At 43.8% G+C, this 12536-nt stretch overlaps 1 protein-coding gene across 2 annotated transcripts; it reads right to left on the bottom strand.

The window, feature by feature from the left end:
• Positions 1 to 821: 821 nt before the first annotated feature.
• On the bottom strand, positions 822 to 11306 carry arpp21 (cAMP-regulated phosphoprotein, 21). Of its 2 annotated transcripts, XM_030411707.1 has the most exons (20): positions 11106 to 11305; positions 7259 to 7420; positions 6962 to 7127; positions 6624 to 6662; positions 6452 to 6517; positions 6209 to 6320; positions 5887 to 6025; positions 5418 to 5555; positions 5226 to 5325; positions 5013 to 5108; positions 4895 to 4932; positions 4740 to 4796; positions 4205 to 4392; positions 3642 to 3782; positions 3442 to 3551; positions 3253 to 3327; positions 2984 to 3139; positions 2705 to 2807; positions 1562 to 1671; positions 822 to 1413 (listed from the first exon to the last, which is right to left on the bottom strand). In XM_030411707.1, the coding sequence occupies exons 3-20, from the start codon at positions 7121 to 7123 to the stop codon at positions 1255 to 1257; spliced, it is 1989 nt and encodes a 662-aa protein (XP_030267567.1). In that variant the 5' UTR covers positions 7124 to 7127; positions 7259 to 7420; positions 11106 to 11305; the 3' UTR covers positions 822 to 1254. The 2 variants fall into 2 exon arrangements, with proteins under 2 accessions (XP_030267567.1, XP_030267568.1); XM_030411708.1 differs by lacking the exon at positions 3253 to 3327 and having other exon boundaries at positions 11106 to 11306.
• Between the last annotated feature and the right edge of the window lie 1230 nt (positions 11307 to 12536).

Raw genomic sequence — 12536 nt, 5'->3', positions numbered from 1 at the left:
TCTTTAGCGATTTCCTCAAGATAAATAAAGTAATTGGGAAAACATTCCACAGATTAATCAGTGGGAACAATTATTAGCAGCACCCTAGCACTCACAGAAGTGTTGAAATGACCAGCACCTGCTTTGCATGTAGGGAGTGTACTGACAGTGTTGAGGCGGGAGGGGGCGCTGACGCTTCATGATGAGGATCCATTAGTGGTGGCTGCTGAACATTAACGCTCATCTTTCCAAATGACTCTATGAAATCTCCCCCTATGTGAGATATTTATCTCCTGATACCAAAATACTCATTGTGATCAACCACATTAATGTAAAAATCTTTCACTTCCTTGTTAATTATTCAAATACTAAGGCAATGCAATTCCTCTCCAATTTATGAACTCAGTGGTAGGTTAACAACCCACATCTCTGCTTTCCCACAGTGCACACACATCATGACTGTCTTACTGTTGTGAACAGAAACTACATTATTATGGAGGATGGATCTCGCCCAAGAATAGACACCATTAACCTTTCTTTCGGGTCCGGGACTTTTTTTCTCACTTTCTTTGACACTGCCAGACAGGGAGTGTTGTGACATCTTTAATTTTTTCAGGGACGAACGTGTGGATCTTGATGAAAAAGTAAGTGTATTTTGCGGGCTGGTATCTATGAGTGGGTACAAAAAAAGACTGTTGGTCCATGGTGGAGGTACATGCTCTACTGAGTGCCATTCTAATTATGTAATGTACTTTATTTCCCAGTGTTTGTGTGTGTGTGTGTATATCTCTCCACGCCTGCATCCACTCATCATGAACATTAGAGGAAACAAAGAGCCAGGATGATATAGAAATGTGACGTCGTCAATCCAGTCACAGCACTTTATTCTATTCACACAGTGCATTTCCTTAAAACACAATATATAATTTAATATCAATATATAAAACTCCATTTGTGTATATAAATTATGCATTCAATACAGCAGCTCTGATATATACTATTAAGCTTTGGTACAGTGGTACATTTATGTATGTGAGTGGGTGTATGCTGTGTGTGTGTGTGTGTGTGTGAGTGAGTGAGTGCACATGCTAGTTATGAGTGTGAACAAAGTACCCTGTGGGCACCGTCAGGAAGAAGGCGGGTGTAGGTGAAGTGGGTGAGGGAGTGTGAAAAACAGTGTTTGTGTTGAGTGTGTGTGTGTGTGTGTGTGTGTATGTGCGATTTGTGAGTTCACGCAGGAACTTAAGTATCATCACTCCATCCGTCGAGGCATCATCAGTACGGTGCGCTCCAGGCAGGGGCGCTGAGGTTGGCGCAGCTGGGAGGCAGGCAGCTGCCGTGGTGGGAGGGTGGGGGAACCACGCAGCAGTAACCCGGCTCCCCACCGACCGCGGTCACAACTTTACTTTGGGGATAGGACACTGAAACACCTCCCTGCAGAGAAAAGACAGAGAAAAAAAAGTAAAGTTAGAGAGAAGAATTTGTCGCCACAAGCACTTTCTAAACTGCTAAGCGCTTCTTTTGGGGCTCGGAGTTGCTCGAGTCTGACGCAGAACGAGACCTTTGGGTGCTCAGTGTTTACCTGAACCATGCTACGCTGATGAGAGGTTATTGGTGAGTAGGTTCCCAGCACAGCCTGAGCCTGGTTGTGTGAAGACTGCTGCTGCAACCCCACAGCAGGGGCGTAACCTGCTATAAAACACACACGCATATACAAGATTATTAATAATATATATCATCACAGCAATTTGTTTAACAAGATGCAATAAGAGAATTGTGAGGAGCAATGTAAAGCCACACACAAATTCTTTGTTGGTTGATAAATTAATACATCTTTATTCTTTGGATTCTTTGTTGATAAATAATAAATAAAAATGCATTCATCAATTTAGTTACGCAAATAGTGGCTTGACTGTGTAGCTTGTTCTTACATTTTGTAAACGTTATGCAGGTGAGTGGATACGCTAACAGCCTTATAGTCATTGTGGTCAATGTTTCACTACTGGACACAGCTTCAATTGTTTCTGGCTGTGTAAACTTTCCTGTTTTCAGTTTTGTTGATATGATTAAAAAAAATAATATTGCAATTATTTTTGCCAGATATTTCAATTATGATATGATTGACGATGAGTGGGAATAATCGTTTTTGCATCACAATTTTCATTTTCACTCAAAAAGAATCAACTTAAAAACTATTACTATAATCAACTGCAGCATCAGCATTTCTTTAATTGCACTTGGTCATATTGTGATTTCGATAAAATAACTGCAGACCTAGTTTTTCATTAATATTAATTTTGCTTTATAATAATATATAGCAGCAATTGGTGGATTTAATTGGATACCTTTACATTTTTCAATTCAGTATTGACATTATTGCCATCATGAAATAACATGCAACAAAACACACTACTTGGGAAATATAGTCACATTCTTTCATCATTCATGCACTCCTGTTGTGTAATTACATACATTAATTAAAGTTTCATTAACTGATGCCTAGAAGGTGTGTACACACTGTTAACAGCTGTCTCAGACTCTACATTTGTGTCTTCTTGTTCTATGTCACTGCGTTGAACAGAAGCAGCAGGAAAAGAGACCGGTTCACTGTGAGACCCTCAGACTACATCTCTGACAGTGTAACGGCCCCCTCCTCTACTGCCACAGTCTGCGTCTGTCTCACACTTACACACCACAAACACACACACCTACAGCTGGGAAGTACCTGTTGGTTGCACTGCTTGACTGTGCATGTGCTGGCTGGGTGAGACAGGCCTGCATGGGTGCTGAGTTGAGGTAGGGTACTGGCCATAGTAATAAACAGGCACCTATACGAAAATAATATAAAAAAAAACTTTATTTTTTCTTGCTTTTATTCACTTATATTGCTGAATGTACAGCCAGAATTTAAGCTAATCAATGCAGAATTTCAACAACTGTTTCTTAAAACATTGCCAAAATCAAAAAGGAGACGTGAAAATAAAAGTTGAATGTGTGTGTGTACCTGAGGTGAGGGCTGGCAGTAGCTGGGGGGGTTGGGAGGGGGAGGGGGAGGGGGAGGAGCTGCATAGATGTAACCCTGACCGGGAGGGTAGGGGGGCGGGGCTTCAACTGCAGACTGACAGCTCACATGAGCAAACTGTGAGGAGAGCTCTTCAATCTGTCAGTGAAGAGGAAAAGAGGTCAGAGCGCACATGGACGCCCCAAAACACACATGCAAACCATTAAATACACGTGTGAATAGTAGCTATCAACCGGCACAGTGATACATACTGTGGAGTATGGCTGTGAGGGAGCGACAGGCAACATCTGTGGAGCTGTGTAAGAGACAGATGAGTACTGAACCACCTGAGAGAGACACACACATATGGAGACAGAGATAAAGACACAAACAGAGACACATATGTATGTATGTATGTATCTATCAGACGTGTCAAACACCTCCTGCTGTGTGTGTCCTACCTGCTGCTGAGAGGGAGAGCCTTGAAGCTGAGTCTGGCTCCTAATTGGCTGCTGACTGTCTGGAGGGTTGTACACAGCAGGGGTACCATCAGGGTTCAAGAAAGGCTGCCCTGAGAGGTCAAAAGGTTGATTAAGACAAATGTGTGTTTGTGTGTTGTGTGTGCAGTCTTGCTGTGTATGTGTTTGTATGTATTTTGTACCAGTATGTGGGTTCACTAGTATGCTTCCTGGTGGGATCCCATTCTCCATGATGTAGGCAGAGTTCGGAGCCGGCTCATCTACAACGGGAGGAGTTGGGGGGTGGGGACAGGCGGATGGCAGTCTGTAGAGAGCGATGGAGCCTGAGAGAGAGAGTGGCAAGAGCGGAACACAACAAATTTCAACATCTTAATGTGATAAAAAGACGACATGCTTAACCCCCGCTCTACATTGACGTATTTAAATTCCTGAATATGTGAAGATGACTGGAGGTGTTGTGTGAAAATTTACAGCTATGGTGTGAAGATTCGTGCGGTGAGTTACATTTTCACACCAGAAGTACTTCCACTGCTTTTTGTTAATTAGATGCTACATAATTTATAAACAGTGATTTTCCCAAGTGCGGCATGCTGATAAAATCTGCAAATAAGTTTGCTCGCACACAGGTAGACAGGAGCGAAGTGTCACAGCTGACAGTGACTGAATTTACACCTTTAACGTGTGACACGGAACTCTTCAAAAGTTACTAAATGTTAGTCTGACGTGAGGTTTTAAAAAGCCACACCAGAGGTTCCATCCCAGCTGTGGTTTGCTGGTTGGTGGGGTTTCGTAGCTGGACATGTCCACTGGTATGAGGAATCGGAGTCCATGCTGCTCCATGGTGGGGGATCGTTGCCGTAGCGACAGTCAGTGTCGGTGCTACTCTGCCTGCTGCTGCCTGTCCAGCTGGAGCCTGAGCTGTCACGGCTCCCCCTGTGAGGCACATCCAGAATTATCCTACAACCTTATTACTGCATGAGAGGCATTCCATTTATGTGAATGGGGGACAAACGTGGCTTCAACACCTGCTCATGCGCCACAAATAATGAAGGGTTGATCGGTTTATGCTACATTCACTGACTTAAATCTTTACCCATGAAGACTTTCCCCAAAGTAAATTGTTATTTTCCATCAAAATGACAAGTCTCTGGTAATCAAACCCTGAAACAAATCTAGGTCTTCTTTCTGTTTCAGCTGCAGACTCTGAACAGCTCTGTTGCAGCCAGGCTGACCAGATTAAGATGATAAATGACTATGCGTCTGTGCCAACAGATTTCTACCTGAAGAGCTGCCTTCTCCTCTGGGTCTCAGCATACGGATTGTACTCCTCCACAGTCCTGCACACACATACGCACACAGACATATATTAATGTTCTCATCTAAATATAATAAGCTGAAAAGGCGCATGGAGAGAATACACTGCAGGCAAGGTTACCTGGTTTCTGCATGGGTGCCCTCTTGGGTGCAGAATGGCTGTGAAAGTACAGAGAAATGAGTGAGTCTCCTATATCTGCCTGTCTGTCTTCCTCTTTCTCTGTCTCTATCTGTCTCACCTCTTGGTTGAAGATTCGGTCTCGCACCCGTTGATACTCCTCCTCTCTCTCCTCCATTGACTTGCTTTGCTTCTCCTGTAATGGGTGAAGTCGGGTCTGAAAGGGAGAGAAAAGAGAACAGTTCAAGACGCTGAGTGAATACAATCAATGTCAATTATAGAGGAAATTCCACAGAGATGGGTGGCTATAGAAATAGGAGGAGGACAGACAGACCTGGTCATCTGAGCTGTTGTCTCTTTTCAAAATAATTTTCCACCTATGGATCTCTTCTGTCTTGTCCTTGTGTACCTCGTCCAGGAAACGCTGCTCTGGTCTTAAGAAACACGTAAAAAGTAGGTTACTTCCCAGTAATCGTGAACAATACAACGATTTACGTGCACAAACACACAGACGCATTATGCTTACATGCGCGTGCTGCTGGTCCTGTTGATGATGACAGACTTGCCTGTCTGGTCTACATTGTGCTCCATGCCAAAGTAGGCCGCCACCCGATGGACCAGCATACGGTGGTAGGACGACATATGAGGGAACTTCTTAAAGGGACTGAGAGAGCGAGGAAGGACAGGATGGAAGGAAAAAAAGGTAGAAGAGAAAGAGAGACAAGGGAGAGAGATAAGACACAAGCAGTAAGAAGAAAGTAGACTGAGACTGGTTGTATTTGTTGGCTTGAATCTAATTTCATCACCAGGGGCTCGAACACACCCACGCTAAAATAAATGGCTCGATCTATTGATCAGTAGCTACACTAAATAAGCTGTATGGACAGAATTATAATAAACAAGCTTAAAAACTAATATTAAATTAGCATAAAACCATATTTGGCTTTTAACAGGACTTAACATACACACACACACACACACACACACACACACACCTATTGCTGGTGATGAAGTCGATCATGTCCTGCTCCAGTTTAAGCAGCATCATGCGATCTCTGGGGTTGCTGTTGAGGGTGTCGACGATAAACTGGTGCAGGTCTATGCCGGTAGAGTCAGTGTACTCCAGGCTGGACTCTGAGAGCCGACAGAGACAGGCAGGCAGGATGTATTACAAGACAATAAAAATGAAAGCACACTGCAATATTAAGCACCCCAGGAGAACTACATCTAAATAGTGGTGCTGAATCCAGTTTTATTACATTTTATTTGCCTTCACTCGTCTCTCTTTTATGAGATACTAATCACACACAAACACACCTTTGGACAGTGAATGTTTCTTTGGTTCTGGGCTCTTCTCCTGCCCTTCCTCCGTACAAGAAGTTCTCTCGTTGTCATGGCAGCTAGATGAGATGTTTGTGTCTGGAGATGCCTGAGAGGGAAGAAAATTAAGAGTAATTTGAGAGGGGTGATGATGATGATGATGAGGAGGAGGATATGGATAATGACCTGCGTGTCTGTTTGTGTGTGTGCGTGTGTGTGTGTGTGTGGTGTGTGTCTTACCTGGGTTTCTTCGAATGGTGAGGACTCCTCACAGACAGCCATGCTGCGCACTAACTTTCCTTTGGCCTGAAAATACAGACGCAAGCAAGCAAATATTACCAATTCATAGAGCGTAATACAATCGATATTTCAGCAAGAATGAATAATGAGAGGCAGAATTATTTTAGCTTACCTTAACTTTTTTCTTTGGTTGCACCTGGTTACACAGTTTCTGCGAGAGAGGACATAATTTGTCATACAGTCAGCACATGAGGGGTGGCGGTGTGTGTGTGGGGGCAGGTGAATAATTTGTATTCGCATATATTCAGAGTGGGAAATTAGGACCAGCATGTAGCCAAATACTAGTTAAATTTGAAAGTGGCACAGAAAATAATGATTGACTATAGAGCGGCTGGTGAATTTGAACATTTGGTGGCTGGTAGATGTTCACATGTTAAAATGTTAATTTCCCACCCTATATATATATAATTAATGTGATGCATAGCAGTAGCAATATTTAGTGTCACTCACCTGCTGCTCCAGCTTCTTACAATCATGGCGACACTCCTCGTCCTCCTTCTGCATGCACAGGGACTGACATGGTGAAGGGGAGGAGCAGGTGATGACATCACATGATGTCACATCACAGGTTTTTATGAGGACATCTGCACTCTCTACAGCTGCTTCCGTCATCCTTCTAAACAAGACAAAACATGGGCTCTGGTGGTGTACGTGTTTCCCCAGTAATGTTTTATTGCTGTTTAAAGTTATCTTTGCGTGCACTTGCATTTGTATATGTGTGTGTGTGTGTCAGTTTGCTGTTCCTACCTGTCTGGAGTTGTTTACTTGAGAGCCTCACAGGTGAATGATGAGGTCATATATCCCATGTTCCCACAGGGCAGCTAGAAACGCAATTATCCTCTCCGCCAGTGCTTGCCTTCTCTGCTGTTCCTCTCTCTGCTGGCTCTTTACTGGTCAATGGAAAACAGCCTGAAGAGATTGAAAAACACAGGAGAAAAAACATGTTAGTGGTCATTGTTCAACAGAAACAACACTGCCACTACACACAGACACACACACATACACACACACATATATCAAATAGTTGCCAGAGCATAAAAGCATAGCTCCTGGAAATGACATCAAGTAGCTAAGCGTGTGTGTGTGTGTTAACCTCTGTCTAGGCTTCCTAAATGCTCTCCTCCGACTTGACAGTTAACTGCTGCTTAAAGTGTATTACTGTACGTGTGCATGTGTGATGGGAACATACACGCCTGTGCTTGGATGTGCTATTTCCTATTTACATGTGTGCAGCTCATGTGAACACACGTTTGGTGTGTATGTCCTCGAGCTTTTCTTAGAAACAGCAGCTGTGGAGGGTATCATGCAATCCGCCAACACCGATATTCCCAGAATGCCAAGCTCAGTCTCTGATCCTGGTGGTGGGAATATTGCCGAGACCAAAGACACACACACATGAGAGGAAGTGGCATTCCACCATCTTTTCCAAAGGGCCAACTGCACTCAGTGGGGACACATTCTACTGCAACAAAGAGCTCAAGGGGACACTTATTCCTGTAACACCTGGGACAGAATAACGAGCTTGGAGAAGCAGAGTCCCATAACATGGTTATTTAACACCTGACTGGAGATAACAGCAGATTTTTTTTTAAAAAGACCTCTGTCAGTCAGTCCATTTGCAACCAAAGTGGTGTTTATTTCCAATGCAGCCTCAACGAAACATTATACATGACAGCAGTGGTTACACCCAGAATAAATATTATTTCATGGTAAAGAGGCATCGGAAATCTCTGGATGTGTCGGTCTTATATTGCATAATGGGACTATCATTGTAAAAAATAATTATAATAATTATAACAGATTTAAAACCATTGTATATGATAACCAGAGATGTTTCTTATTGATATATGACCATAAATTGATCAATCCAGAAAATAATCTGTAGTTGATTAGAGCCAGTTTATTAGAGCTGTCTTCACTTGGTTGGGGTCTATATACTGTCCGTCAAGAGACACATAAATACTCTATGGGACATTATACCCTGGGAGACTCCCTAATGTGCAGGTGGTGAATTCTTGCTGAGGTGTCCTTTAGCCAAACACACCAGCTCCATGTGTGCTGCAATGCAACTGTCCCTGACCTCAAACTTCACAGAGGGGAGGTGGGAGGAGAACCATAAATCACTACAATTAAAGAAAAAATGTGTTTAAAATAAGAGGAACTGCAGTAGAAGATGGGAACGTGACACAGAGGGAAATGAATGACGTGGGGCAGATGCACTATAGAGAAAACAAGACGAATGGTAGGCGAAGGAAGCAGCGGGATGAAGAGAGATGAGGAAACAGTCTGCAGAGACTTTAAAGGTGAAGAGGGGTGAAGGCAGGCAGCGGAGAAGTGAAGAATTAGTGATCGAGGGGCTTGCAGCACAGTCTGTCTCGGGGCTTTTCAGCCGACGGCCGTGAAGAGGGGATTTGAGCGCAGCTACCAGTTTTTGAGCTGAGCGCTGCAGAAGCGGCCGGCCGCCCGGGGAGAAGGTGTGACACGATCATTAGCGCGTGACGGATGGCGGCGGGAAGCAGGGAGTGCCAGTACCCGCTACATCATCATCCATCTGCTGCTCTCACCGAAGCCTCCAGCCTCAGAGCCACCTACTCACCAGGACACCTTTCTTCTCCAGCCAAAAGCTGCCGGGCTCACGGGCAGGCCAGTGAGAAAATATCCAAAAAGCGACTTTAGATGGCCATTGACAGCTAAACTAAGTTATGTTAAGTGCTAAAGACCAGTACAATCCTGTTTGTAATTAAGACCATTGAAAAATCTATATTTGAATGCCAGAGCTATTGTACCTTGTAGGTTTGGGTGTATTATCCTGCCCTCTCTGCACATTTTGCCATCTCTACAGACGTTCTGCTCTGCTTTTTATCTTTTTAATTTTTTTTAGATTTGCACACCTTCTCTTGAAAACCACAAAGAGAAAAAAAAAATCATCTCTGCCTGTGGTCACAGAGAGCCGTTTATGTTTTGTCTCCAAGGCTGCTGTACAATTTAAGAGGGGATTTCATGTTTTTCCCTTAGCTCGGAGCTCATTAGAAAAATGATTCAGTGAGCGCAGGTCTCTCTGGTTTAAAATAATAATTGAGAATTTAGAGGCTTTGTTTACCCATAATCTGCACAGGCTTTGCCCCTGAGTCTGTAATTGGGCTGCTTTCCTGTTTCTCTCCCATCGTATATAGGGTATTTTAAGTTTTAACTTGCCATTCCTTTTGGTGTATATATATATTGCATCCCGTGTCTCTGCACCTTGCATTTACAGCTGAATTATTTCTTTCCTGGCCAGCTTTTATTTTATCTCCTTGCCACCGCACATCCACGTCAAACAGGCGCATGAATAATTTCACCCTCCACTTTTAAGACAAGCCAAGAACAGAAAGTGGGCTGCACAAGTGAAATTTAGGTTACATCGTCCTTTGAGTCATCAGCACCTGGGCAGCCACAGCAGCAGCAACAGTACTTGTAGACAAAGTGACTTGTGGGTGCGACAGCTGTGTCGCTCTGCAGCTGAGCTCAAACCCGACCCGGGGAAAATACCTGCATGCATGCAACACAGCAGAGTGGCAAAGTGTTGGCGTTAAAGGGCTACTTCGCGCAAAATCAATCCCCGCAACCCCTTATAGGTCAGAGAGAAATTAATCTTGACTGTGCGATCTAAAGTTTAGGCGGAGGATGCGGTATGCGGGCTAAAACAAACAGGTGTTCTCTTCATGCACAACTTTAAGGCATCCTGTTGACCCATATAACGGGACGGAGACGTAACGGTGCATGATCGAGCATGTGCGATCTACTTTCGGGACTCTCCTTGGATGGCCGGATGAAGAAAAAGCCGACGGGAACCGTGTCCGAGAGTGTATGTATGCGTGTGTCGCATTACCGTGATCCAGGCTAAGCTGACACACCGGGCTATTTTTACACCCTGGCAGGGAGTGGACCTCCTGCTCCGGGACTTCACCGCGCTGTCAGCTGCATGTGGAGAGCGGAGGACGGTGGGCGAAGGATACACAGCAGGGGCTCTGACATGAACTCGGCATTATAGCTGCCAACAGAAAGGACTTTTGTCTGACATAAACACGGGGGAATAGGTGACTTTAAGTGGCTCACATTTCTACACTCAAATAGTCAGAGATATATTCTGTTCAAAAAGGTGCTTTAAAAATCGTGTTAAATTGCTGGCGGACTTCTTCATTTTCTTCAAAGACTAAAGAAAAAGAAAAGAAAAAAACACAGACACACAAATGTCGTTTACTAACGTTAGCTTCTAAATGACCCTTATCATTCATTCCGCGATGTCGCTAAACCCGAGGGGAATGCGACTGATAGCTGCGCTCTGGGGCGCTGTTAGCTTGTTAGAGACACTAATTTAACCGGTTTCACGGCGGAGTTTCAGCTAAATAATAAATGTCTGCTTAATGTGTTTGTTCTGTCATCGCCCCAACTTATACTCTGGTGCGATTTAATCGCAAAAGTAACAGCAAGAGGGAACAGCTTTGACAAAACACCGAGAAAAGGCAGCAAGGAGCGTCGATGTCGACCGTTAATCAAGCTAACCTGACCGCGGCGATGTTCAACTGCCGCCGCGTGAGAACGTCCGCTGTCTTACCGTGAGGTGATGTCTTCCTCCTCCGTGGCTTCTGCCGGTGTAGCCTACCGACCGACCTACTGCTGCACACCCCGCGTCTGTTGACTGCGAGGTCCGTTGCTCCTCCTCCGCCTTTTGCCTGTCTCTGTCGGAGCAGGAGGAGGGAGGAGTGGGGGGGAGGAGGATGATGAGGAGGAGGAGGGCCGACAGCTATGAACCCTGAGCCACGCGCCCACACACACGCGAGGAATGCACGAGAGCTAGCTCTCCCTCTACCAACGGCCCACTCATCTCCCCGTCTCCGTCCCTGTCTCTCGCTCCGTTCCTGTCTGTCTCTCTCAGTCCTCCACCTCATTTTAACCCCTTAAAATATACTTTATTACTTTAATACTGGAACAACTTACTTCAACACTTTGTATGTAGCTTACTTTAGACAAGTATTTCCATTTTAATATAGAGCGGTTTAGTTAGTAGTCCTAAAACCCAGAAATTAGTTAGCATTTTCCCACACCAGGTTCCCGCTTCTCAAAGTCCATTAGCTTTTTCAAATGGGGGTAAATACCTGAAATAAGATCTGTGGTTACCACAGGCTTAAGATATTAAACACATTGATTTATATTTATAATTGAATTATAAAGCATTTGCGTCTTGAAAAAGGCGGTTGCTAACAAGTGGCTAAAAGAGCCCACAGAAGTTGTCAGGGACATTAAAGGTCATCACAGTAAACACAGATCTCATCTACTCACTAGTCTGTCTTTACAGCAGACTTACGTTACAAATTATATTAATTTCAACTTTACAACTTAACAGAAAACATGTGTAGTAATTATCTAGTAAGACACTTAGTGGGGGTGACGTTTCAGTCAAGTGACCACAGTATAGTCCGTTTACGGCCTAACATTAGCTTTTAACTTCTAGCGATTTCATTTACACATCGAAAAACACAAAAGTGGCATTCATCTGTGAAGATAGTATCATAAAACTGGTGTTTGCCAAAGAGTTTATTTTTTGGCAATATTCGAAAATCCAATTAAAAAATCCCACAGGCTTTTTGTCAAGGGAACCAGGGTGATGCTAACTTCAGGGTTAGGCTGAAAAAACACATTATCGCTACGGCTCTGTACACCACAACATTTATTTGACAGCATTAACAATATTTTACACACATAACCTGCACAGATTCAAGGTGCAATATGTAAGATATTTGGCTTAAAACATTCAAAAATGAACTAAAATAATCAACAGATTGGGAAGAAACAAAAAGTTTAATGTTTTGTGAAAGATGTCTACTGACATTAGCATGCTAAGCAGCCAACTATACCAGTTAGGACACTTGCAGTTCTAACTGCGAGCTGCACGGCTATCATAGGTAATAGCAGCTACATTTGACAGTTATTAGTGATTACTCTGCTGATATACTGCCCCTAGCTAATTTGTTTGTAGTGACCTTGG

This window comes from Sparus aurata, chromosome 3, assembly GCF_900880675.1.
Source record: "Sparus aurata chromosome 3, fSpaAur1.1, whole genome shotgun sequence".
NCBI classification, from domain to species: Eukaryota; Metazoa; Chordata; class Actinopteri; order Spariformes; family Sparidae; genus Sparus; species Sparus aurata.
The sequence above is the reverse complement of the archived record's forward strand: the minus strand, read 5'-3'. Positions and strand labels throughout refer to the sequence as shown.